Source organism: Dinoponera quadriceps, unplaced genomic scaffold (genome assembly GCF_001313825.1).
Source record: "Dinoponera quadriceps isolate SergipeBrazil2010 unplaced genomic scaffold, ASM131382v1 scaffold3162, whole genome shotgun sequence".
In the NCBI taxonomy this organism is placed as follows: domain Eukaryota; kingdom Metazoa; phylum Arthropoda; class Insecta; order Hymenoptera; family Formicidae; genus Dinoponera; species Dinoponera quadriceps.
This window is the reverse complement of record NW_014557929.1, coordinates 476,450-501,545: the sequence shown is the minus strand read 5'-3', so window position 1 is coordinate 501,545 and position 25,096 is coordinate 476,450. Positions and strand designations below refer to the sequence as shown.

The window sequence follows — 25,096 nt, the reverse complement described above, 5'->3', positions numbered from 1 at the left end:
CGTTTCACGCTTATATAATTTTGATCTCATGTCCGTGGTATCTTAGCCGTGTGTAAAATCGACCGAATAAATTCGAAGTAATACAAAAACAACGGATAAACGAGCGCCTACGTGCGCGCGCGTGAGCGCATGAACGAATTCCGGTTGCGGTGTTGATTACAGATAAAAAAAACATTTCGCGCGATATCGCGCGTGTTTTCGAAAGTTGCTAGCGGAATCTATTATTCACCGTGTACATCCGAAGGCAATATCCGAAGTGGGCGGTCGCAAAATCGACGACCGAGTCAAAAAGCCGCTTGTTTTAAACCCTCAAGTCAAGTATTATTAACGGAGAGGATTATTTACGGTGCGCTCGATTTCAACAGATAACTGGGTTATTTACGGATTTTGCGTGCGCCACGAAAATTAATAATTCCTAACGGAATTCTAGCGAATTCTCGCGTACAGCAGGTGGCATTTAAATTGGACACCGCCATTGGTTTGGCGAGTGTGACCTACCGCACGGCGTCCAGCCGACGGCCGCTAAATTAACGTTGGTTTTTATTCAATTGTAAACAGCCGCGTTAATTCAGTACTTTCTCTCGCATTCGTCATTAAATCGTGAATATCTTTTTGCGTTTTGTTTCGGGCTTATTGCTCATCAATGATCCATTGCAACCAGAACCATCGATCTTCAATGACTTCGAAGCTTCGAAGGAAGGGTTCCAAGATTCTAAGGAAATTCTGAATTCCCGAATTTTGGTGAGCCAAAGCCTCAAAGCTTTATCTTCGAAGACCGCAATCCTCGCGCTTCGAAGCTTCGAAGAGTACTGCCTTACGAATGAGGTCGAGATTAGAATGCGATAGATTAGATTGATAACGATAGATTGGATTGAGATGTAACAGCGGGTTCAAACGATGTTCTCACATTTTAACTCCTTGCCGGCAACGAGGGGATTTGGAAAGGCGCGGTCGATACTTTGATTGTACTGAAATGTTTTCAAGATATTTTCAAAACAGATTTTTGACATTTTACAATTTTTATGATATATTTATACAATAATTTTTTTAATAAAAACCAAATATATTGCTTTGTATGGTATACTAAGGGAGCACTGGACGCATTATTTTAAAAACTGTTCTATATAAATATTAAAAAAAAAAGCTATATTCCATGATTGATCTGCTGTAGAAACGATTTTATTATTTCACTTAACGAACGAAACCTGATTTTCTTTCTCACACAAAAAATCTTCATTTTCAGATGTTCAAATAATTCAACACTGGGATCAACATTATTATACTATGTTTCGAAGCCTTCGAAAGAAAACATCAGTCCTGATTACAATACGCCGACGATATCGACGGGCGACGTCGTTCGATTTAACGCAACCCCGTCGCGACGTCAGCGACATCAAATGCAAAATTAATACGGATTCGTCCGAGTTTACTTCGCATCTGTTCCGCCGTCTGCAATCGCACTCGCGTTGTTGCGTTAACCGCCATATTTGCGCGCACAATCGAGCCGACTGTCCGGACTATCAATAATAACTGGAGCGCGCACCTGCCGGACGCGGGGACCAGAAATCGGCGGCGCGTTTATTCCGCAAACGACACACAATTACCGGCCCCGATATAACGATACAATTCTCTGACAAATTGAGGATTCCGCGGATTATTAGCCACGGCGATATTTCGTAATTACAATATCGCTAATGATTACACCGGCCGTGTGACCGGGGACATCGGCCTGGGGACGCCGCCGCCGCCTTCCTCGTTGCGGCGCGACAACGTTCATGCATCGATAATCGGTTTAACCGCGTACTAATTAATCAGCCAGTCCAGTGGACGCTGCGGTCCGACTTTCTACGGTTTCGCGATCGATTCCTCTGCGAAAATATCGCCTCCCGGTATAAATATTACCGCGCTCGCACTCGTGAGAGATTTAATAGCCGTCCGCATGGCTCGCAGTTCGCAGACGCGTACGCAAAAGGTACACATTTGTGAATCATAAATCGGCTATGCACGACTAGTTAAACCAACTTCACGATTTTCTGCGTTTGCGACAACTGAGAGTCGACCAGTGAGAAAGTAGGAAAAAATGGCGGGAAGGTAACAAAGTGAACTGCGATCGATGTTCATTGCCGGTACTGAAGATCCATAACGTACGTAACGGTTGGAAGGAACCGAATGGGAATCCATGTAGGAAATCTATATGGAATCCCACGGTTGCACCTGGGGATTTGCGCCCAAAATCCAGGTCTTAGGTAACAATTCATGTGGATTCCTATATGAATTTTCACACACCATGTGTATTCTTACGTGGGCTTTTAGCGGCCTGTATAGATTCGTATGAATTCCATTGGATTTCCATGGGAATCCACGTGGAAATGTTCAACAGGGATGAACGTACAGTAGATACGGCGATTTTCAGCAGCGACAGTGAATACCGAAACACCACAGCCACAGAACATAGTGCACTAGTATGGACAAACTTGTCTCGTTTGGATCGGCTAACGCGTCTCGATTAGCGCTGGTAATTCCGACTAACCGGATACCCGGGTCCCTCGGGATTACCCGGGTTATCATCCGGGTACCCGGATAACTGAGCATACGGTTTATTCCAGACGTTACATTACCATTAACTTTTCTAATGACGAGAAACGAATGTACTGCAGACCTGTCTTTTTTACGCGCAGAATAAACAGAGGAATCTATCTGTGTTCAAAGAAAAAAACCGTATGATTTCATTCAGAAAAATGAAGTTGACTTCGAAATAAAGTTAAGGTCGTTGACTTATGTCTACCTCTTTAAAATCTACAACTTTCGTTTGAACCATTTTATCGCCAATCGCTTCGTTCTCGAAATATTCCACCGTTTCAGGTTCGTGTTAACCGACTCTCGTCCGGTTGTGGAAGCGCGGGTTAGCGCCGGAGACACGTCTGACCACATGCGGTTTCGTTCCACTGGAGCAACGTATATCTCGCCGTCCGTTCGGGGCGCGACTTTCTCTACTGTCTCGATGCGTGGTGGAATGATTAGAATGAATTGAATTACATCCGTCCGCGCGACGCAAGGAAACATAACTGTTATGAATTCACCGAGCGAGGACGTACATCTGGCGGTAATTGTCGGGGAAATTAAGCGATCGCGGGCTTGCCAAGAATCAACGTATTGTGTTACTTAAAGTAGTTCCCTCCTAGCGGCACCGTCAACGTCAATGCACGGCCGCTTTTAACGCGCATCTCGACGGAATTTAATTAGACGATGTTTGATTACGTCTGTAGGGACGCGCACGTTCAAAATTGTCGCGGGTGACGCGTAAAATCAATTTCCCCTCGCGAGTCTCTTTTATCTAACATCGGTAATATTCCTTGTTTAAAGTTAATTTAGAATTTAACTTTCACGATACGGACGGTCGTGATTATTTGGTTCGTTGCGCAACTACTCCTTTTGATAATGTTTTCGGCGCGCATCTAGAAATTTTCGTCGTAAAACAAAGTCCGGTGTGAAAATAATTCAGCAAACTTACACAGAGTGCGGAATAAATATATCTTCGGAAGCAACGATCATATTTAAAGAGGAAAGGAGAGACAGAGAGAAAAAGAGACAGACAGAGAGAGAGAGAGAGAGAGAGAGAAAGGTGAGCTAGTTAATTGAGTAAACAGATAAATACAAAGATAAAGATTAAAATGTAACGCCATAACGCAAACCGCGTATCGCGAAATGCCCGACCAATTTGCACACGTTCTTTAATTATTTCCGCGTGCGTTCATTCGAACATTTTCCACGAGGGGCTTAATACTTGCGGCGGTTAGTTTACCGTTAACCGTAAATTCCGAGGTTCTACTTAATTAGAATCCGTCCGAGGGAAGAGCCGGCGAAGTTACGAGTCGCGCGAGGTACAAGGACCCGGGCGATAAAAGTAACGCGGTAACGGTTTCCTGGCTTTCTCGCCGTGCGATACAAATTGACGATGCAAGTTTAATTGAAATGCGCTGCTACACGTGCCACGGGTAAATTTTCTTAGTCTAAAAGCTCAGCTCACGCCGCGCGACGGGGGGTGATCGGTAAACACAAAACTAACGAAAGTTAATGACTGACACGAAGGAAACAACACGCAGGCTCGATCGATAGTCGCTGTTTGTTCCCGTTTCGGAAATTCAACCGTGGCGACCGGCGATCGGTGTGGCCGTTTGATCGTTCGTGATCGCTGTCGTTAATCCTTGAGGGAAATCCGACCGTAAGTTACGCGATGCGTAACCGGCAGCGACCGGCCATCGGCGGCGTTCAATTCCAGCGTCTCCTCCATTATATCTTAACACGTTCGTCAGCAAGATTTATTTTGAGGATTTCTACCCGCAAACCACCTTGTATCTTTTTCTTCACGTAAATGCGTAAAACAGACTCGGTTTGATAATGTGGGACGCAGAAGGGAAAATTTTTGTCATGTCACGTACAAGCGCAGAGAATTTTCCTCGAAGATATAAACATTCATGAGCCGAAAAAGTACAATAGTAGTCACGCCCGGCTAGGATATGCTTATAAGGACGAGCCAATTTTAAAGGCAAGATGGAAAGTTTAGGAAGCGAGGAATAAAATTGCGCGCAACGCGAATGACACGACTACAACTGCACATCGCTGCCCAGAAACCGTATATTCCACAAACACAACGAATATCCGGTCTTTCCGCCGTTTCCATAGACTAGTGTACAATAGAATTGCATAATAATTACTACCCGAGGTAAAATTTTTCCCCATGCTGCCGTAATTTTGAAAGCTCGGAAAAAAAGCGGTTTCTTCCCCCCCATCCGCGGATTTGTTCGGTTTCTTATATTCTTTGTGTAAAAAAATAAATGTAGCTAATTTCTATCGAACACACGTGGCTTTTTTTAAACGAGTTTTCCTACCCTTGGGACAGAAACCGAAGAAATCCGCGGGAAAACTGGAAAAAGACCTGGTTTTTTCCGAGCCTATAAAACTATAGTTAGAAACACGCAGTTCACGTTGCAACGTCGGAAATGCAAATATCAGTATGGGGCATTATTTACCTTTCTGACATTTCATTGTGTACGGATGGGAATTTTATTTATATATAACCAGGTTAAAAATATAACTGATTGAATTAATCGTTTATAATAATAATATTTATTGACGGGAAAGCACTCTGGTTGTACAAATAGACCGTTACACAAATAGACATGAATAAACCCCGAGAAAGAAAAACAAAGTAAATATTCAATTCGACGATATGTGAATAAAAAAAAAAGTGTAAAGAGGACAATAAATAAATAGATATGTATAAATAAATGAATAATAAATGAATAAGTACGCAATAAATGGTGTTGTTTATTGCTGTCGTATGTAAAATTTGACTTCAGTTTGAGTCATATCCTAGTCGTACAATACAAGTTTCCCTTGTTAAAAATATTTTTACGGTTTCCAGCACGCGAGAACTGTTAGTTTGAGTAGTGAAAGCGTGCATTCTGCTGAGTAAGTATGATCCCATTTCTAGGTCAGAAAGAGGTAATTTCCCGTAATAACGTGTCGGAGGTGCGTTCGGACACAAAATCGAGACGGAAGTCATCGGGAAGGCGCCGGCCGTTTCCCGCGATTATCCGGTGGCATTAATAGTAGTTCGGGAAGGCGAACAGGAAACGACTCCTTGCGAAACACATCTCGCGCAATCAGCCCGGCCAGCTGAGGAAGACGTTGGCGTGTAACGCGCGTGCGACCCGGTGATCACTCGAGCATTAACAACACGATCGTTCTCCGTCACTTGACTTCCGCCATTCTTCTTCCACGTCAGTCGGAAGAAAGTGATTTAAAGTTCGCAGCGACGTTGCGTCGAGTCGGCACGAGCGTTTTATAAACGCCGAGGCGGCCGCTCGACGGAAGCTCAGTTGGACGGGGAAAGAAGAGAGAGAGAGAGAGAGAGAGATCCTCGCGTGAGAATCATATACCGGGTGAGACAGCGCTGGCGCAAACACACCGACGCAGAGTCCCCGCTGTCGTGTGGGTGGTAAGCCTGAAATATTGCCGTCGCCGGAACATCTTTCGGCGTGACACGCCGATGTTAATTCCGACAGATCGTACATCACCCACGGCCATTCAAACAGAGGACAGGGGGAATATTTTCCCGCGCGGCGGGATCTTCCCGGTCAACGTTGGACGCCGGAGGAAATTGCGAGCGAGCGAACGCTCGCGTTTGTGTTTGCTCGGGGATGTTCGCGCGCACGAGCAAACTTCAAACACCGCCGGCGAGTAATGACGAGAGAGAGAGGGAGAAAGAGAGATGCCGGCATGACGGCACTCTCTCAAAAGTGATATTACTCTCGCGCGGATTGATCATTTCGCTGATGAGGCCGCGCACGCGAATCATCGCGCGCGCATCCTTTCTCAATATTCCGCCGAGACGGAAAGGGAGAGCGCGACCGGAGGAAGAGAAAGTTTCTCGTCACGAAAGTACGTAGCGAGCGTTGTAACTTTAACACGCGGATTCCGCGTTGTTCGAGGTTAATGAGAACATATGACGGCGGCGGGCCCGAGTTGCGAACATCGGCGCATTAGCAGCCGCCTTATTACTTCGGGATGTTAACCTGGGAATATCAGCGGCTTCCACCGGCAGCCGTTATACCTCGCGGAGCAAACCAGCCGTTGCTACTCTTCAATCTCTCACGTGGCCGCAGTTTATTTACCTGTTGGAGCCTCATCAGGCTCCAACAAGTCGCTCGGGCTGCTCCAGCTGCGCCCCAGCTGCGGCGGCGCCTCTGTTTATCCAGCTCGCCGTAAATCCTCCCGACCTCGTCTTCACGCCGATTTATACAAGACGCGATGTCGCGCCTAACAGGATGAAGTCGTAGGACGGATGTCCGTAAGGAATCGAGGTGAATGCAATTTTCCGTAATTTCTACGCAAAGATACGATATGAAAATGTTAAGAATAAGGTTCTCATCCCACTTGGGCGAAACCTTCTCTTGCACTTTTTATATTACGGCATAATTTCCTAGATATTTTCTATCGGGGAAAAGATAGGTTGCTGAGCGACATGGGACCGTCGACCATAACCAAATTCCTTGAGGGATTCCTCGGAGAAAAATGGCTCAAGACTTTTGATGATAAAAATAACGAAAACGGTCATGTAAAATTTCACCACCGAAACTATTTCACTATCTTACACAATAAATATATTTTTACGCGTATTAAAATCGGTCCTTGTTAAAATTTTTCCGCTAAATTCTTAACATACCCATGTGATAACTTAACACACTGCGTTCTTGTTATCTCAATATATTTCTTGTTAAATCGATATTTGAGATTGGAATTGAAAAGGTTATATCGGAGGTTACAACGAGGCAGTATGCTCTCTTCTGTCGCGGAGAAGTATTTTCGCAATATGAAAAAGAACTATTTATTTTCCCCCTTCCCGACATTTCCCTCTTCGTTTGCGTTCATAAAATACATATTGACACAGACCGACCGCTTCCCCCTTCGTTGGAGGGGCGCACATAGTCGGCCGTTTCTCGCCGGAGACACTTCTTACTCGCTATTTGCACCTCGGAAACGGCCGGTCATTTACTCCGAAAACCGCGGAGTATCGGCCGTGCCGCCGAAGAGGAACGAAATGCTCAACTTTTCCCTCCTCGAGATTCTCGCGAGGGGGGGGGGGAGAGAGGGAAGTCGCGTGGAAAATATTTACCTGTCGGGCTCGGCGTGAGTCTCATCATCGTGCCCCTCACTTGATGCTGCGTGAAATCATACTTGTCCAGGAAGGTAAACCTGAGAGACTGAGCCTTGGTCTTGGCGTGGCCCTTGTGCAGGTTGCCGACGGCTCTGCTGATGGCCCGTGTGTACTCCCGCGCGCCGAAATTCGTGTGCGGCACTATCAGGCCGACGGTGAGCTTCGGCAGCGAGACGTTGCCGCCTCTGGCCGACTCCTGCTGGCCGGAGTGGCCGCTCGCCAATTTCCAAGCGGCGCTGGTCGACAGCTGGACGAGCGCGCCCACCGTCAACAGGGTGTAGAGCAGCATGTTTCTCTCTCTCGCATGCGAGTCGCGCGTGAACGCGGCTCCTCTGGCTTGCGATTCCGACGTCGCCGAGAGGACCTTCACCGGCCCGCCCGGCCAATCAGGTACATTTTCCGCTTGCGGAACGACAAACTCTCGCGATCTCTAGATCGAGTGATCCGCGACGCGCGCCACTCCGAGCCGAACGCGCCGATTTAGCGCCACGATCGCGCGCGGAAGCGCGCATTTTTTCCGCACTCTCGTCATCGTCATCGTCGCGGACCGCCGTGGAGACGCCGCCGGAGCGTGTCTCCCTTCCTTCGCGCACTGCCTCCTCCCGCTGTCGGACTCCCTCCTGGATTTTCTTCAGTTTCCGTGACAATAACCGCGCGCTCGACACCTCCTTTCTCTACATTTTGTTTACTCGTAACTTTTAATCGACGTGACACAATCGAAGACACATATCACATTTCATCACAACGAGATAAGACACTTTAACGACATCTTTCAACAGCATTTATATGATTATTATCGATTAACATCGAGTACTGTAAATATATATATATGTGTATTTTTAATCGAGAAAGAGATATTCGGAGGCTGCAAACACGATGATATTATGTATTCCCGTGGAAGAGGAAGACGAAATTTGATTTCACGTGCACAAGGCTAGCGATACATTCCACACAGACATGTAGATTGGAAAATTTATGAAGCGCCGAGGAAACGTCCGTCGCTGTCGGATCGCTGGGTACTCAGGGAGATACTGAAAGATAAAATGAGATTTCGCGTTCTGAGACGCCGCTCCGGGGATAATCCATAATCGCAAGTCAAGTCTCGAATACATTACAGTTAAGTCGCGCACTTTCTTACGGTTTGTCTTAACATTCCAAGTGTTTAAATAGCCCAGTTCTTGCGTCCGAGCTCTCTATAAACCTTCGTGCGGCACTTAAGGCACTTAAACGTTCCGCTAATTGGATCCCGGAAATCTCCGGGCCATACAAACGCCGCATTCACCGCGGCATTTAATTGCATTGTCTAATAATGTCCCTTCGCTTCTCCCATCTCGCCGTCGCACTTCTTTTCGCAAAACGCGCGCAACAATAACGGGAGCGCAACAGATGGATTCGCGACCTTTAAAATGACATAATGGCATCGATATCGACGGGAAAACTTCTGCGAGGCGAGGTCGAATTTTGAATGCGCTCAGGTCTTTGACCGTTCGACGCTCGCTTTCCCAAATTTACCGTAATTTACCTAGTAAGTTACCCTCAGATAGGGTCATTTATATCCCTCCTTTTAACCTGACATCTTGAGGATGTGTAGTGATCAGAAGAAAGGAAACTCATGAGAAAGAAAATCGTTTGGTTAAATTTATCTGAAATGGACAAACTAAGCGTGTTTTTGGTTGAAGGAAACGGTATTTCTGGTTTATATGAGTCAAATCCGGTTCCCTTATAACCAGAAATTCTCTTCCCTCCAACCGAAACGCGTTTGTCCATTTCATGTAAAATTAATCGAACTGTTTTCGTAGTGTACATATACGTTTTCGAGATATAAAACGAATCGGGAATTGATGGGGTGAGAAACAGAGGAGAAAGGGGGACGCGTAAAAAATATTTACGTCTCGAAGACGCACGTTAGTAATGTAGAGTTAAACGCACGACCGTAATACGATCGATTGTCTGCTCGATAATCCGACAATAATTCTCGCCAATACGCCGTTCCGCTATAATTAGTATTTCTTTGCCAGGCGCCGGCAAGATTGGCCGGAAGCAATTACGATGCTTTCAATTAATCGGCTCGATAATTTCACGAGAATCTAGAGCGTCGGGATCGCGACTGAGCCAATTACTGAGATTTTCATCGAGCGCTTGGAGGGCCGCCTTCTCCGCGGTGTGTAATACCGCATTAATTGGTAATTATAGCGACGTGTAGCTTGCCTACGCTCAGTCGTCCGTGGGCGTGTATTTTTGATGTGTGATTTATTGGCACTCATATAGCTTAATGTCCCAGCAAGAGAGAGATGTCTAAGAAAATATTCGCTTTTCTCAGTTTCCAAAACATCTGCCCGGTAAGAAATTTTTTATTAAAAACGGTCCGAAATTTTGTGTTTCACACGGAGAGAGATGTGTTAAAAAGTACACAAATATGTGTCAAGAAATATATAATATTTTATAATATAATAATTATCGGTGTAATATTTTTCCAAAATGAATATCTATTTCCCCATTGATTTAACAAGAAATAAAGAATAAATAAGTAAGTAAATAAATTCTTGTTTTCGTTGCTGGAAAAAGAAAATCTTCCAGCGTCCAACGACAAAACACAAGGGCGCAACGAGACTGTAACATCAGACGTGAGGTCTATTCTCTCCGGTCGCACTTCCTACACACCCTTCTAAACTTCTCTTCTTCTCCTGTTATTTCTATATATCCGTCTATCACTTACTCTCTTTGTTACCGTTCTTCTCGAGGAAAACCATGACGGTGCGTTCGGCAAATCGAACTGCCGGAGTTGTTTCTTCGCGAGGAACTCCGTCGAAGATGCGGAGCGAGATGTTCTCTCGCGCGACTTCATCATTTCAAGAAAATCGATTCGGCGAATTAGTATGCCAACAATGTTCTGTGCTTTTTAAACTTGCATTAGTTTGAACAAAACTCATTTGAAAGAAAAAAAAAAATTTTTATCAGGTACCTTCAACTTATCTCCTCGCACGAGGGCGTTTCGTTTAAAGAAAGCGGCAATTAAATGAGCGGTATAAAATGGATAATCAGAGAGAGAGAGAGAAGTAATCTAAACGTATTCCGACCTGAAACGCGCTCGGGGACCTCTCTATCGTTTCGAAAGCGCCGTTAATCAGACCGCTCGGCAACGATATGACGTACGACAGGACGGAAATGTACGAAAGAAAAAAGCGCTGTAAATCCGTGCGACAATGGTCGATGGAGCGCGACGGGGGCATACGGAAAACTCTCTATCGCGAATCATTTCCCCCTCCTCTCTCTCTCTCTCTCCCTCTCCGGCGTATCTATTGTATCTGTCGTAAAGTGCAGTATAGAAAGTCAACCGCGCGGGTACGTCATCCGATTAACTTCGGATCACCCACGGTCGTCCCTGACGCTCGTTCTCCCGAGCGAGAGAGAGAGAGAGAGAGCAAACGTTGTCCCATTCGCATTGAGATAGCGACGTGAAACAAGGTTTCCCGAACGTGTTACCGGCGGTTGTCGTGGGAGATTAAAGGAGCACGCAATCGGGTAAGAAACCGAGGAAAATCGCACGACGCTGATCGGATTTATGGAAATTGGCGTTATTCGCGCGGCTCAGGACCGATAAACGGCGGAATTTGCATCGAATCGTACATTTCCACGGGACGGGGGTAGGTTTTATGATAGCGTTTCGAGAGCGGAATATCGGATTTAACAGAACCATTATTATCCCGCGATATAAAAGTTTTTGCACACAAAACGTCCGGGGAACGGGTATATCTGTGTCAGCGTATACACATATTCTTTTTACAACTTCATTTTCCCGTCGAAGGATTACTTTCGTGTATTCGGCGTATCGGCCATAAATCACTCTTCAGTCTGGCACCGTCAAACAGGAAGGAAAATCAAATTAAGTTTTATTCTGCTCGGACGGTGCATAAACCGAGCTTTTAATTTTGCATTGAAATAAAAATTCGAAGATGCACGCGCTTGCCGGTCCCCCGGTTCGAACGTTCTCTGTGTGCGATGTTCGTAGAATGCGTGAAATTTAATCGCAAAATCGTTACAATTAACCCTTTGCGCTCGGTAGATGTTTGCACGTCGTCGACGGTTTGCTCGCAGACTCCGTCAAATTGCGAGGGCGCAAAGGATCCATTTATCAACAATCAGTTATAATGTGCAATTTGATTTACGATTTCATCGTTGCTGACGTATGTAGATTAAAACGCCAAAAATTCGTAAAGCCAACCTGACCGACTCGGGTTAAATTCGTTTATTTGAAACATATACGTGACCTCCCGCTGAGTTACAAGATTAACCGGCGTTCAAAGTGAAAACAGGACGTTTTTGAACAGCGGGCGGGCATAGTCCTCTCGCGGAACGCGCACAACCTGCGCGACAAGGTTGAGTTAATTTGATAAAGGCGGCAAACGAGATCACGAACAATAAACAAGCCCGTTCCGTTCTAACAAGAAATTGTCGTTAACGTGAAGGAGGCATTCCTAGCGGGATTTCGGGGGTTTCCGTGAGTCAGCCGGGCAAACTGAAAGCTACGACACCGACGTCGCGGACACGCCAATGGGAAGCGGAGCCGAAGTTCGGAAAAATAACCGTGTCGGATTCGCTTAAGCGTCGGATTTCGGAAAGTGCTTCGGAGAGATCGCGGTGTCATGTGGTGCGGAATCCCGCAGCTGATGACCACCCATCCACCTACCCCAGCCAAGCCCGAGCCCCGAATAATATCGTGAAAGCTCGGGATGCGTCCAGACGTGGAATTCGAGAAATTATGTTGGCGGTGGTATTCAAGAAATTGCGGTTGCACACTTGCGAAGAATGGCGCGCTTAATTGAGGTCTCTCGACGGCGCACCGAGTGTTGCTTAGAAAAAAAATTTCATTACGTCGGAGCACAGAGAACGGCGATACGAGGCCGGTCACAAAATCCGATTCGACATCGTTTTGCTTTTTCCAGTGGATTAAAACGTTCATCTCTTACGATGAAGATGTACCAATGTTACTAATAATTTGATGAATAATTTCCCTCCGCATCGAATGTGATAAAGTCAAAATCGATCGACGCAGCGAACCGAATTTTCTGACTGAATTGACGCGTTGCTGTTACGTAGAGGGTAGCTACCGATCGAATCAATAATTCGAGTTTCCTGCAAGTACTTTTTGCGACAAACGAAGACACAAAGTAGCAGCGTGTCTTTGGTCAATGCTGCCAGAACATTGGCGAAGGATCACACGTAACGATTATTAATTTGGCGAATAATTTCCCTCCGCATCAAATGCGATAAAGTCAAAATTGACTGACGGATCGATTCGAATTTTCTGACTGAGCGATGAACATATTGCTGTTACATATCGCGTGGCCAGCAACCGAATCAATTATCCGAGTTTCCCTCGAGCGACGTTAGTGGCGAATGAAGACACAAACAGCGGCGTGTCTCTGGCCAATGTTGCGCAAATATTATGTCACGAGCGCGTTGCATCTCTCGCATCCATCTTGATTACGCATGCTCAAAACGATCGTCAACACAGTGACAATAGCATACTTGGCTGGAGCCGCCCCGACGCAATTTTTCTAGCTCGGGGAATACAATTTCCCTAGGATGATAAGATTGGCTCTCAACCCACGTCGGGACAAAATGCTGACTGCGCGATTCGCGGGCCATATTCTCAGGCACGGATCTCATCGGAGGCAACATTCGGCGTACGTTTCGATTTTCCATCGGAAACGCCAACGAGTTTCGACTATTTCAAGAGCGCGAAGAGGCGAACGAACGGGTTACAGATAAAAGAAGTCGCAGTAATTCTATATCTGAAACGAGTTTCGGCCGGAATATTGCTGACACATCTTAAGCGGCCCGTACATTCCATATAATTCTTATATATTCCCATAATTCTTAAGTGGGGTGTAGCTTTGTAATTTCCGACGGAATCGAGATATCTTGATATTGCCGAGGCTACCTCGAAATGTATCGAATTAGAGTTATTTATGCCAAGGGGAAATCGGAGGTAACAGGATTCACGGAAATATCCGGATGTCGTTATCCGACAGTATCTCGGCGGCGTCAGACTGCAGCAGCTGCTGTTTTGCGCGCGTGTTCCGACTTACTGTCAGAATTATTGATTGAAGGTAGGACCTGACGAACGGACGGAAATAGCAGGATACAGATTGGAAACGAATTCATCGTATTAACAGCGCTTGGTAGATACGTACGGCAAAATCCACGAGATCTCGTGTCGCGTGACAGAATTTTCGATCGTCCGCGATGATTTATCCCTCTTTGCGCGGTCTATCGTGAGACGAATACAGAGCTGAAAATCTCAGTCTTTCGACCGCCGGACGAAATGAGAGAGGTGTCAAAGTGCACACGATCGCGCAACTCGTCGCATCGCGCAATCGCAAGGTGGAAAATTCGTATTTTTTCAAACACACTTCGAATAAAATATTGATCATAACTTATCTCCTCCATTATGTTGAATTTATTATGTGAAAAGAACCATTCTACACATTGTATAATTATTACAATTATTTAATGTAATAAAAATGTTCAGCCATTTGAAATTTCATAACATATCGATTACTGACGCAAGAATCGAATTCTTATTTAAGATTTAAAGCGTCGAATCCCGAGAATGGTTAGCGTATCGCAAAAAAAGATCTAATCCTGTAGCGTCTCAAATCCAACGTGTCCACCTGCAGAAACCGACCGCGCCACCGATCGACAGAGTCCTTTCCGAGAGAGTGTTGCGAGATACGAAACGGAGAAAATAGTTAAGTCGGTATAAGGAGACTCCCTTCGAGTCGTGCTCGCTATCATCCAGCAAGATTGGAAGAAATAAAAAGCACGTCCGTACGATAATTGAACCTTACGCGTTGACCTGCGGTTGTTATCTTTCCAGAAGAATACCCGGCTCCTCCAATAAGGGCAAAGGATAACGAGGGTGAGTTGCTCTTTGTCCTTTCGCATCTCACCGAGTCGTGCGACGGAACGAAATAAGACGGAAGGAAAAAAGTCTGGAGAGAAGAAGAAAATCGAACTGTAGGATTATAGAGAATGGAAACGGCAGGTATGCTTCAAAGGCATCCTGCATTATTGGAGGATTTTAAAGTTGGATAGGAGACTAAGGGAAAGTGGCAGTAACACTCGCACTTGCATGTGGTACTTTCTAGCGGGGAGATTGGAAATTTGAAGAAAATAAACATTTATCACAAAGGCAAATGAAATAATCATATCGTAATAATAAATTATATAATCTAACATCTTGAACGCTTTTGTAACATATTTATATCGCTACCGTGAAATAATTAGAAACAATTCACAATAATAAATTCGCCTTTGCCATCTTCTCGGTATTAAAAGTTCTAAACGAATAAGCGGATTTAATTCTTATATTTGTAGTAAATGGAAAATAATGATAAGGAAAAAAAGCGCGATATTATTAATATTGCAAAAATCCTATTCTCTATTTTACCTCCAGAATTTATTACAAAAATTTTAACTTTGGATTATAATGGCAATATTATAATGGCATATTCTTATGAGAGTCCGCTAATTGAGTCCAAAAACTGACAAAGGTCATAAAAGGTGAAGTGACATTTCGAGCTCGCATAATAAACTACTCTCTCTTTCTGTCATTAATATTCATTATATTAATATTCATCCCCGACGGTCTCAATTCGCAATATCGCGACCCATTTTCTCCCCTTCAATCACGGCTTTTCAAGCTTTAGCGAACCTTGTCATTACTTTAACGTCTTTGTGATTTTTAATTTCATCCCATCAGTCTTCAATATACGACGGCGGCCCTGTCACCTTCTATTCTCATCCCTTCGATTTTCATTTTCACTGTTAAAATATCACAATCTCTCTTCTCGTACATTTTTACAAACAGCGGAAAAAAACCCTGCCTGAAATTAATGGAAAAGCTCGCGCTAAACGGAGTATGAACATCTCGGAAAGATCAACGATAAGTAAAAACGCTGAGAACGCGGAAACTTTGCCGGACTTCGTTCTTGAATGTTAGTCAATCATGGCCTAGTTAAATTTCTGTGTGACTTGCTCGATGTAATAAATGCTCTAATAATAACAGCGGTTTTATTACGGTTATAATGTAATTAAATGCAAACTATAAAAAAGATTTTATATATTGTACTTGCGTATTGCCAAAAAATTCTATATTCTAATTCTTACTATATTTCAATTAAAATATTAATTATAACGGTTGACTTTCTCGGAAAAATTGAGCGGAGATGGTGGTATCAAAAATCGATTTATCATACTTTGAAATTTGATTGAAATGTTGATCACGTAAGTTCGAAGACAGCTCAATTTTCACTTTGAATCTCCGATACCAAGTCAAAGTTATCGAATTATCCTCGTTATGTTCTTCGAATATTCGTGTAAAATTCGTCTCTCGCAAACCAACTACCCAGTTCTTCGGAAAATGTATCACGTTATTCTTCCTCTCTCGCTCTTTCACTCCCCCGCTCGTTACCTCGAAACTATCTCATGTTCAAAGTACTCCAAACAAAACAAATATTTATTACTCCGGGAGGCAACGTAATTTTTTTACGAATTACAGGAGAAAATTACGTTGGACTCCTTCAAAGATATTTCGTTGCTTTGGATATTAATATCAATTTCTGTAATGTCAGTCTCTCTGTGGAGATCATTAGATGAAAGTTGAAGATTTCGCGTTTCTCGTTTGTTCCCGGCTGAACTTTCGCAAAACTTTTATCACAAACTACCTGAGGAGATAGGTTTCACGTTTCGAAGTATCATTCGGCGAAATTATTCCGTTTAATAAAATAATTAGTATCGACATTTTCCCACCTCCGTATACATGGATACTGCATGTATAAAGATTTCCTCCGCGCGGATCGAGGCAATTTACTATGTTTTCCAGCCGCATCAAGTTTGCACATTCTCAGTGAAATATCAACATTTTACGAACAACGTGTTGTTCCTTTAGGCGCGATCTTCCGCCTTAATTTCGCTCGTTTCGTTCATTGCTCCTCTTTTTTGTCCAACTCGAAGAGTTAGAATTGAATTTTGGCGCGCCGGAGAGAAAGATGCGCATGAGTAAAAACGCCGAAGTAAATTAATTAAATCTCCATTTTCCGGCCAAACTCAAGGCCGTGGTTTTGTGTGTGTGCGTGTTGCTGCTTTTTTTTACTGCTGGGTTAAAAGCTTTTGATGTTTTAATCCTTCGGCTTTACCGCCGACGGATTTTGCGAGGAGCGAAGTAGCGGCCAGACGGCCTTCCTTCCCCTTTGGGCGTTTCGATCGTGAAAATAAAATTAGTTCCCATCGACGTGCCCCGTCATAATGGAGCGCGATTAATTAGCTGAGAACACAGGCGCACACACTCCAAGTTACATGGAGAACGTGGCTTTTTCCCCGGTATCGCGCATACCAATAAGCCCACGGCGTAACGATATTAGCGGGAACGAGCGAGAGGGCGCGCGATAAAGTTTTATAATAATTATTTCATAAAATGGAAATTCGAGATCAATCGAATAACAATATCTTCCTAGTGAGACAAACGTCGATGCTCCGATCAGGAAAATTTCGGAGAACATTTTTATACTTTTCCAATGAGATTTGAACGCCGAAAGAGACACGAAAAGTTTGTGGAAAAAATATTTACATATCCCGTTGAATATGGTAAAATAGAGTAGAGCACATCCATCGCATTCACATTTATATCGCACTTACACATATATAAGATCTATATATGTGGAGGGTGTTGCATCAACATATTGAGTAGTACGTCGGATTGCCGCTGGTATGGGCACGCGTGAGAGAGTGAGAGCGCGCGCGAGACCGACCCGAGCATATTGCTTCGGACATATTGCTCAATATATTGATGCAGCACCCAGTATAAGAAATATGAAAAAAGAGTAGAGTGATCGTATCGATGTTTACGTAACAACATGTTGAAGATTTCTACGATCTACGTTACGGTATTCCACGACGCTTATCGTCATCGACTTTGGCATCCCCTTGAACAAAATCAGTCAGCCTCAATCCCCGTCGGCCGGATGAGTCAAATCATTTGGAACGAAGGCCGATATCCGTGAACAATCTTTTCTTATTTCACGCGTCATGCTCGGAAGGTTCGTTTGTCCTAATGCACCGGCGGGAATTTGGCGCAGATTCGACAAATCTTCGGCTCCGCCGATGCTTGCTTCCCGCCTCGTTTTTTTTTCTCTCGATTCTCGGATATTTTCGTAACTCGTTGCAAAGCGGCGGCCCGATGTGCGAAATTAAATCCGATACGACTCGAGGGTGCGCGACGCGATATGGCGAGGAGGAGGCAGAGAATTAAATTGCCTCCTCTCGTCATTAACGGTCGATATGTTTCGCGAACGTTTCGAGTGTCTCGCGTGTGATGGTATATACGTCTCTGCATGCGCGCGATTCACTTCTGACGGGATTGATAATTCCGAACAGAGTTCGATCCGAACGGAATTCCTGAGCCCCCACCCCCGATAAACTTCCGCCCGTGAGATTTCATTACGTCCCATTGTATATTCCAATCGCAAATTCGTTTCCGCTCGGGAGTCTCGTTACAACCCTATAAATACTCCTCGTCGGTGTAATTGGGATACGCGGGGTAACGATAGACGAATGAACGGTCGCGTATTAATTGTGAAAAATATGAAAAATACCGACGGACATTAACGGTTTTACCAGTTCGTCGTGTAATCTGATATTTTCCTGTTTTTCCTTTCTTTTCTCGCGGATAATCTACATGTAAATGTACTGTATTTGTCTATACGTGCGTACGTGTCTGTGTGTGTATGCGCGCGCGAGATGGATTTTAATTCCTTCAAATGGAAAACGCTGGGAAGGATGATTTACGCGATCGAGTTTTTGCGCCGGGCACGTTTTGCGCCACGCGTAATGGTGGTTAGCTGCCGGGCGCTATTAATAATTGCAGCGTGCCTTGAAATTATTACGTGGCTGAAATTGAGGCGGAATTATCGTTGGAATTATTGTGGCCTGTGACTATCTGCTTATACGTGGTGCTTCATGCGCGAAATTCAACCGGCACATTTCGCAAAATCGAAACTGCCGCGCTTAAACGGCGTAATTATGCGATAAAACGCAAATAGGGTAGAAGATAAATTGTCATTCGCGGGGGCCGCGCGCCGGTCTCGCCAGATGACATATTCAACGCGACACGATTGTCTCGACGCGTGAGTCTTCCGCCGTGGGTGCCCCGTCGCGCGCGATCCCGGCGATGACGGCGGGTGGCGTTTCGCAAGAGACTCGGCACTACCGATACCGCTAATGAACGCACTTGATCGACTGCTCTGAGAATAAAACGTCTGCTGTTTGTAACTGCAATCATCATAGCGAAAGAATTACAGTCAGTAGGGGCCATCTTTCTGGTAAGCGTTTCTAGAAAATAAAGCGCTGGATTCGCGTGAATAATTACTCCGTAACGATTCTTCGTTTGGACCGAGTACATTTTACTTCAAGTGAATATTTCCTTTGGATAACGCTCGCCTGGGAAATATTTTATCTGGATCAGGCGAACGTTACTCGATCCGAGTAAAAAGTCCGCCTAAGAATATGTTGGATTTCGCATTTATTTGAAGGTTCTTTTTGTGGTTAAATGATGATAACCTTACGTTACGGCTGATGAGATCACCGAGCGCGTTGATATGCTCGCGGTGTTTGACGCTTAAAATTTCACACCCGCTTCGCCCCCGTTATTAAAGCTTTCTCCCGCATTACACAATCCTCTCCTCTCTCCCTCTATCTCTTTTTCGCGCGCGCACACGCGCTCATATTTAACCGCGGGAAGCGTTTCAGCAACTTTCACCTGATTGTGAGTGATGGAGCATCATATGAAAAAACTTTCGACAATGCCGGAGTGATTCCGCGGCGGTATTTTCGAATAACAACGATCCGAGCGCGATTTCCGAGCGCGGGGCGCGGCTGTTAAAATCGCGAGAGTGTTACGTTTGACCTGTTGCGTTATAAATCACTTTTACGGTCGGCGTATCTTGCCGGCTCGATGTTATTTCGAGCATTCAGCCAGAGACACGACGAAATTTTCGCGCTTTCTGGCCGGCTCGGAGGGAAAGGGACGCGCGTGCGAGCGAACGAGCGAGCGGGAAGAGTTTCGGAGGCCTAATGCTATTCTAACGCGAATTGATAACGGACAGGTAACCGCAGCAGGTAACCCCCATTGTGTGCAGTCGGACGTGTTTAGCTATCCACAGGTGGTTCTCTCGCGCGTGTCTCAAACGTCAGCGACGGTCAATAATTACACCGCGGACGCGACGTTGAAAAAGATGCGCGCACCGGCGCGAGGTCTACCTTGGGCCACCGTACATCACACGGGAGGCGACACAGCCTGAAATTGCCTTTTTGATATTGGTCACGCGACCGCCACTTTCTCCCTTGATGAACAAAGGGTGACCGCGCACTGTTGAGGAGAATATATATGTATATATGTCGAAGGGAGGGGGCGATACAAATAAAAGAAGCTGAGTAAGGCGGCCGGGGATCGAAGGGAGAAGCTGGGATAGGCCGGAGAAACGCGAGAAAAATAGGAGGGTGCGTGATGGTGGTGCGCAAATTATATCGCATTTTAATGGGAGATCCCCGTTCGCAAAATGTGTTTTATACGACGCGCGGCATCTGCAACATTACCGTCTTCGCGCCCCCGAATGGAGGGGGTTCGTTCAAGTTCGATTAAATGTTGCCGACGTGAGCATCGAAGGCTCGAGACGCCGAGTTACTCGTTAACGATCCTACCGTTGATTGTGTTTGACGTGGCAGAAGCAGCAACGACGTCGTCTAGAATGGAAACGGCAGGGCTTGGACGCGGATTCGTTTAACTTTCGCTCGTTTATGATTATTTGACACTTTCAATTATGCACGTCACATCTCGGAAGCTGCCGCTCGTGCGTTTCGTTCGCTCTCGATTTGGATGGCGGACTTTCGCAAGCGGACGGAGAGCTCACGTAACGCTGGAGCTGAAGCGAACGAAAATGACGTTTCGGAGAAATTGAATCCGCATAATGCGGCGAGATGGCTTAAAGTTGACTTGAAAATTGTACGGAAGACGAGAATATTTAACTAAGAGCACAGAGAGAGAGAGAGAGAGAGTGGCAAAGAAACGTGGGTATATATATATATATAAACGTAGTGGACTTCTTGTCAAGCGCCTTAGTACGAAAAATTAATGAGACATTCCTTCCGAAGAAAGACGTATCGCTTTGAAGTCACTTCCTTGATATAAAGCAATTAGAGATTCGCGTCAACTTCTGTAGCTGAGTATAGTCCTATCCGGCTTTCATCAAAGAACAAGTATACAGCTCATGTATTAATATGCTTGTTAATACTTCCGATTGCGGATATTAGAGAAATATTCGAGAATTCAGCAAATATCTGTCAAGCGTGTCGCTCGGAGAAGCGATTCCCTCTAATTGCTTTCGAGCGTTGTCGCAGCACACCGACGAAGTTATTCAGCCGTTTCAATCGGGGCCAATGATGATACCGACAATTCAGAGTCGTTGCACAGTGAAGATAATAATAAAACAGATATTCGACAAATTACGAGAAAATTCGATACACCCGGCCTGTCGACGGTTTGGCGCGCCCAGGCGGGATCGTCTCGTCTCGCTCGCGAAATATATTAAAAACGCGCGAGACATTATTTTTCCCTTATCTCAGGCGTGCAGTGGGAGTAAGGCGAACAGCTGCGCGAAGGAAACAGGGCTGTTATATTCCACGTCTTGCTCGCTCAAGATCCGCCAGTTTGCGCGCGAGAACAAACGAGGTGTGGAGTTACCAACTCGCGAAAGGCAGAGAACGGATAGCCGAGGAAGACCCCGAAAACTGAGGAGTACATGAAATTATATTCGAAACGTTCGGCTCTTCGGAGCTGCGAATTTCTAAATCTTCGACGTATTATGCTCGAACAATGAAATTCGGAAGTGCGAAAACTCGAACATTCGAATATTCGAGTGTTTGAGTATGTACTCGAAATTTCAAAAACTGGAAAGTAGGTGCGTTCGTTTCGCAGACACGATAAATAGTATTTACCGTCCTAAAGAACGTAATATTGCGTGTTTGAAAAACGTCTCAAAGACGTCCTGTGAACGTCATTATTATTTAAAAATCGTCTTTACGACGTCTTAATCTTATCTGGGTTGAACTCGTACTTTCTAATTACACGGTATTTTGCTGCCCTTTTCAAAATCAGTTCTAACAACAGCTTCGAATAATTCGGCTTCGGATCGTCGAGCTTCGTCGTCAGATGTCGAATTATACCGAAATTTCGAAGCTTCGAATATACCAAATAGTATTGCCCCTGTAAACGGCAATTAAAGGCCGCGCGATTGCGGGCCGGCGAGCGAGCTTGTTAACAAGTGCGAAAGTTGCACATGTGACTGTAGGGATGAGTCATTAGCCGCGTGTGCGGAAGAATCGCTCGGCTTTAACCTAATCGATATTGGTCAATCATTTTCGCGTTACGCCGCCGTGAACGTATTTTCCTACGAAGAAAAAAAGGGGGGGAGGGAAGAGGACACGCGACGTGGTACAGAAATGATTTTGTTCGCGTCGCTTGAAAACTCTCCGCGTCCTCCCGCTCGCCTCTCGCGACGTGTATGTCAATTACGGAACACTCTCATCCCGCGCGATATCCGTGAGAATCTTACGACGGCTATGCCATTCAAAATTGATGGGCTTTTAATCCGGCTACGTGCTTTCTTTTCCTTATCCTTCGGAAATAAGAAAAATCCTTCCTCGGGAATTCCACGTTCGCGAGCTATCCTCCCGGCCGGTCCCGTTGCATGTAACACACTCGTATCTCGTTAATAAAAAGCGACGCTCGGCTCGGCGCGAATTAATAATAAAGAGAGAAGGATACAATCGCGTATTGTATTTTATTCAGTCGGTATCAGAGAAGGGGGTAGGGGAACAATCGTATAGATTCGCCGACTCCGTCGGCGAATCGATATTTCGCGCGGCGATAATGGACGCGATAAGCAAAGAAACGATGCGGGGCGGCATGCCGGGGCGCGGATAAATCACGCGTCTACGCGCGATCTACGCGTCACCGCCGTTCGCGAGCGCGGCGCAGGACTGGAAATTTCCGGCGTGGCGACGAGAGCGGGTATGACGTCGCTTCACGACGACGACGACGACACTCGCTCTGACGGTGGATGGTAAACAAAAACGTCGCTGCGAGAAGACGACCCGGCCCGGAGAGACGGGGAAGACGAAGGGCGATTTAATGACGAGGATCAGCGGAATAAAGAACGCCGTGCCATTAGAAGTCGCGTGTTTACACGGGACCCTCCAGGGCGGAACTTAATCGAAGCGGCGGCCTCTAATTAGCGCCTCGTTAAGCGACGAGTATGCCGGAAGGGTGCACTCGAGGTTTGCGGAAGAGTTAGACACGCTTGTAGAGAGCACTCTCCCACTCTCGGAGCGGCATTATGCAAGCGCTCGTCGACGTCCTGCGTGCATACGTACATACACGTAGGGCGTCGCGAGTGACCCGCAGTTAACGGATCGACTGGAATATTCATCCAGCGGGAGAGAGCACGATGTCCGGGGCGAGCGACGGGGGATGCGTTGCATTTCGAAGCGTTTACCGGGTGTGTGTTGTGTCGACTTGGATGGCGCGGACCGACAGGCGGAATTGACTCGAGCGGAACGGGGCGAGACCAACGAGCGCATGGGAAGTGGGTTGCGTTATGAGCGCGCGGGGGAAAGGAGATGGCATGAGCGAACGAGAGAGAGAGAGAGAGAGCGCAAGAGCGACTTCTCCTGCGAGTCGTGGAATCATGGAAATTGCGTCCATTCACACATATCGCCGACTCGCAATGGAACTCGGGCGATAAGTGTGCCATTGCGGGCGAGGTGTTTTCGCGAATGAATCGGACCGTTACGTGCCGATGACAATATTGCTCGAACGTCGGGTCGTCGTTGCTTCAATCGGGAAGAGAATTTTTACGCCGCCTTCGAAACCGCGGACTTTCATCGCGGCCGCCTACGCAACACGAATATTCCGCTTCGAACGATTGGGTTGGCACAGCCCGGAGTTCTACCTGCAAGACGCGCACACATAACACACACACACACACACACGTCGCACACGTGTTCCGATTGTTTTAATAAAATATCTGGGTTATGGATATTTATAACGCGCTCGGGCTATTGAATTGAAGAGTGAGAATACGAAATAGATAATGAGAAGCGCGGAGAGTACGGAGCGCCTTTTGGTATTTCCACTCCTTCGATTGTGCGCCGCTCTTTCAGGCGGCTCTTCGGCGACCCGAGTAACGGGATGACAACAACTGCACGCAATATATACAGAGAAACGAGGCGAAGGGAAGCCACGACTGCGAAACGATACTCGAGACTTGGACTTGCGATTCGGAGCTGTACTTATCTGCTGCCTCGGCGGCGGTCCCTCCGATCCTCCTCCGGCGGCGGATCGACGAGACGAAGGAGAAAGGGTATGCGTACCTTTGCGGTGTCCGCGGTAACGTGCGCGCGATCGCACAATCTACTTGACAGTGATCGATCCTTGGCAGTGGTGTCGGGGCTGCGACGAGAGATCCTCCGCGTCGACCAGGAAGATCCGTTTCTGAGCAGGCCGCGACACGTCCTTCCGGACAGGAGCCAGCGACGGGGAAGACGAAGACGCACGGGCACACGGGGGAGAGACAAAGAGACGGGGAGAAAGATAGATAGAGAGAGATACAGAGGAAGACACTCTCCAGGATCGATCCTCACTCCGAAGATGGAATCAGGTCATTCTAGATCGGAGCTGGACGCATCCATGCATCGTCGCACGATCCTGCGGGACTGGAGGACTACGCGTTAGCCAGGTCCGATCCGGTCCGTCGCACTTTCGCTGGTCAGTGGTGCGTGAGCCGTGATAGTAGCCGAGAGCGTGACGCATATCAGCGTCGGAATCACCGCGCTGGCCGTTCGATCGCCTCGCAAACCGCGCGTCTCGCGTTATCGTTGCGCGTCAGCTGTTCCGCGCTCGGCGGTTTCCTCCTCGGGCTCATGGTGACGAGCGAGTCGCTTGTTGGAAAGAGAGAGAGAGAGAGAGTGAGAAAGTCCTCGTCCCGACGACTCGTCGTCGATCGGGACGCAGCCCTCGCGGAAGTCCGTCGCGGGAGGATGTCGTCGCAGCCTCGCCGCGAGACAGCCCCGAGGGAGACTGACGGGCGGCGATCTTCGGGGATAGGTGTCCGGATAATCGATCGATGCGTGCCGCACACGCGAGTCGCCCCCCCTCACCAGCTGGGGGAGATCGGGAAATTCATCGGCGGCTTCCCACGCGGAACGCGTATCGCCCCTAGCCGTATCGCCGACTACGGCGGACACACTCGCGGACTC

The 25,096-nt window shown here is 46.4% G+C and overlaps 1 protein-coding gene across 3 annotated transcripts in view; it reads right to left on the bottom strand.

Moving 5' to 3' along the window:
- The window catches only part of LOC106749514 (glutamate receptor ionotropic, NMDA 2B), a 115,754-nt gene that overhangs the window by 63,127 nt on the left and 27,531 nt on the right, over nt 1-25,096 (bottom strand). The window contains exon 1 of one of the 3 annotated variants that reach the window (XM_014629039.1): nt 7,679-7,806. The exons of the other annotated variants lie outside the window; for them this stretch is intronic. Coding sequence (XP_014484525.1) covers nt 7,679-7,706 — 28 coding nt within the window. The 5' untranslated portion in view covers nt 7,707-7,806. Of the gene's footprint in view, nt 1-7,678; nt 7,807-25,096 lie in introns of those variants that run through there. 3 annotated transcript variants of the gene reach the window in all.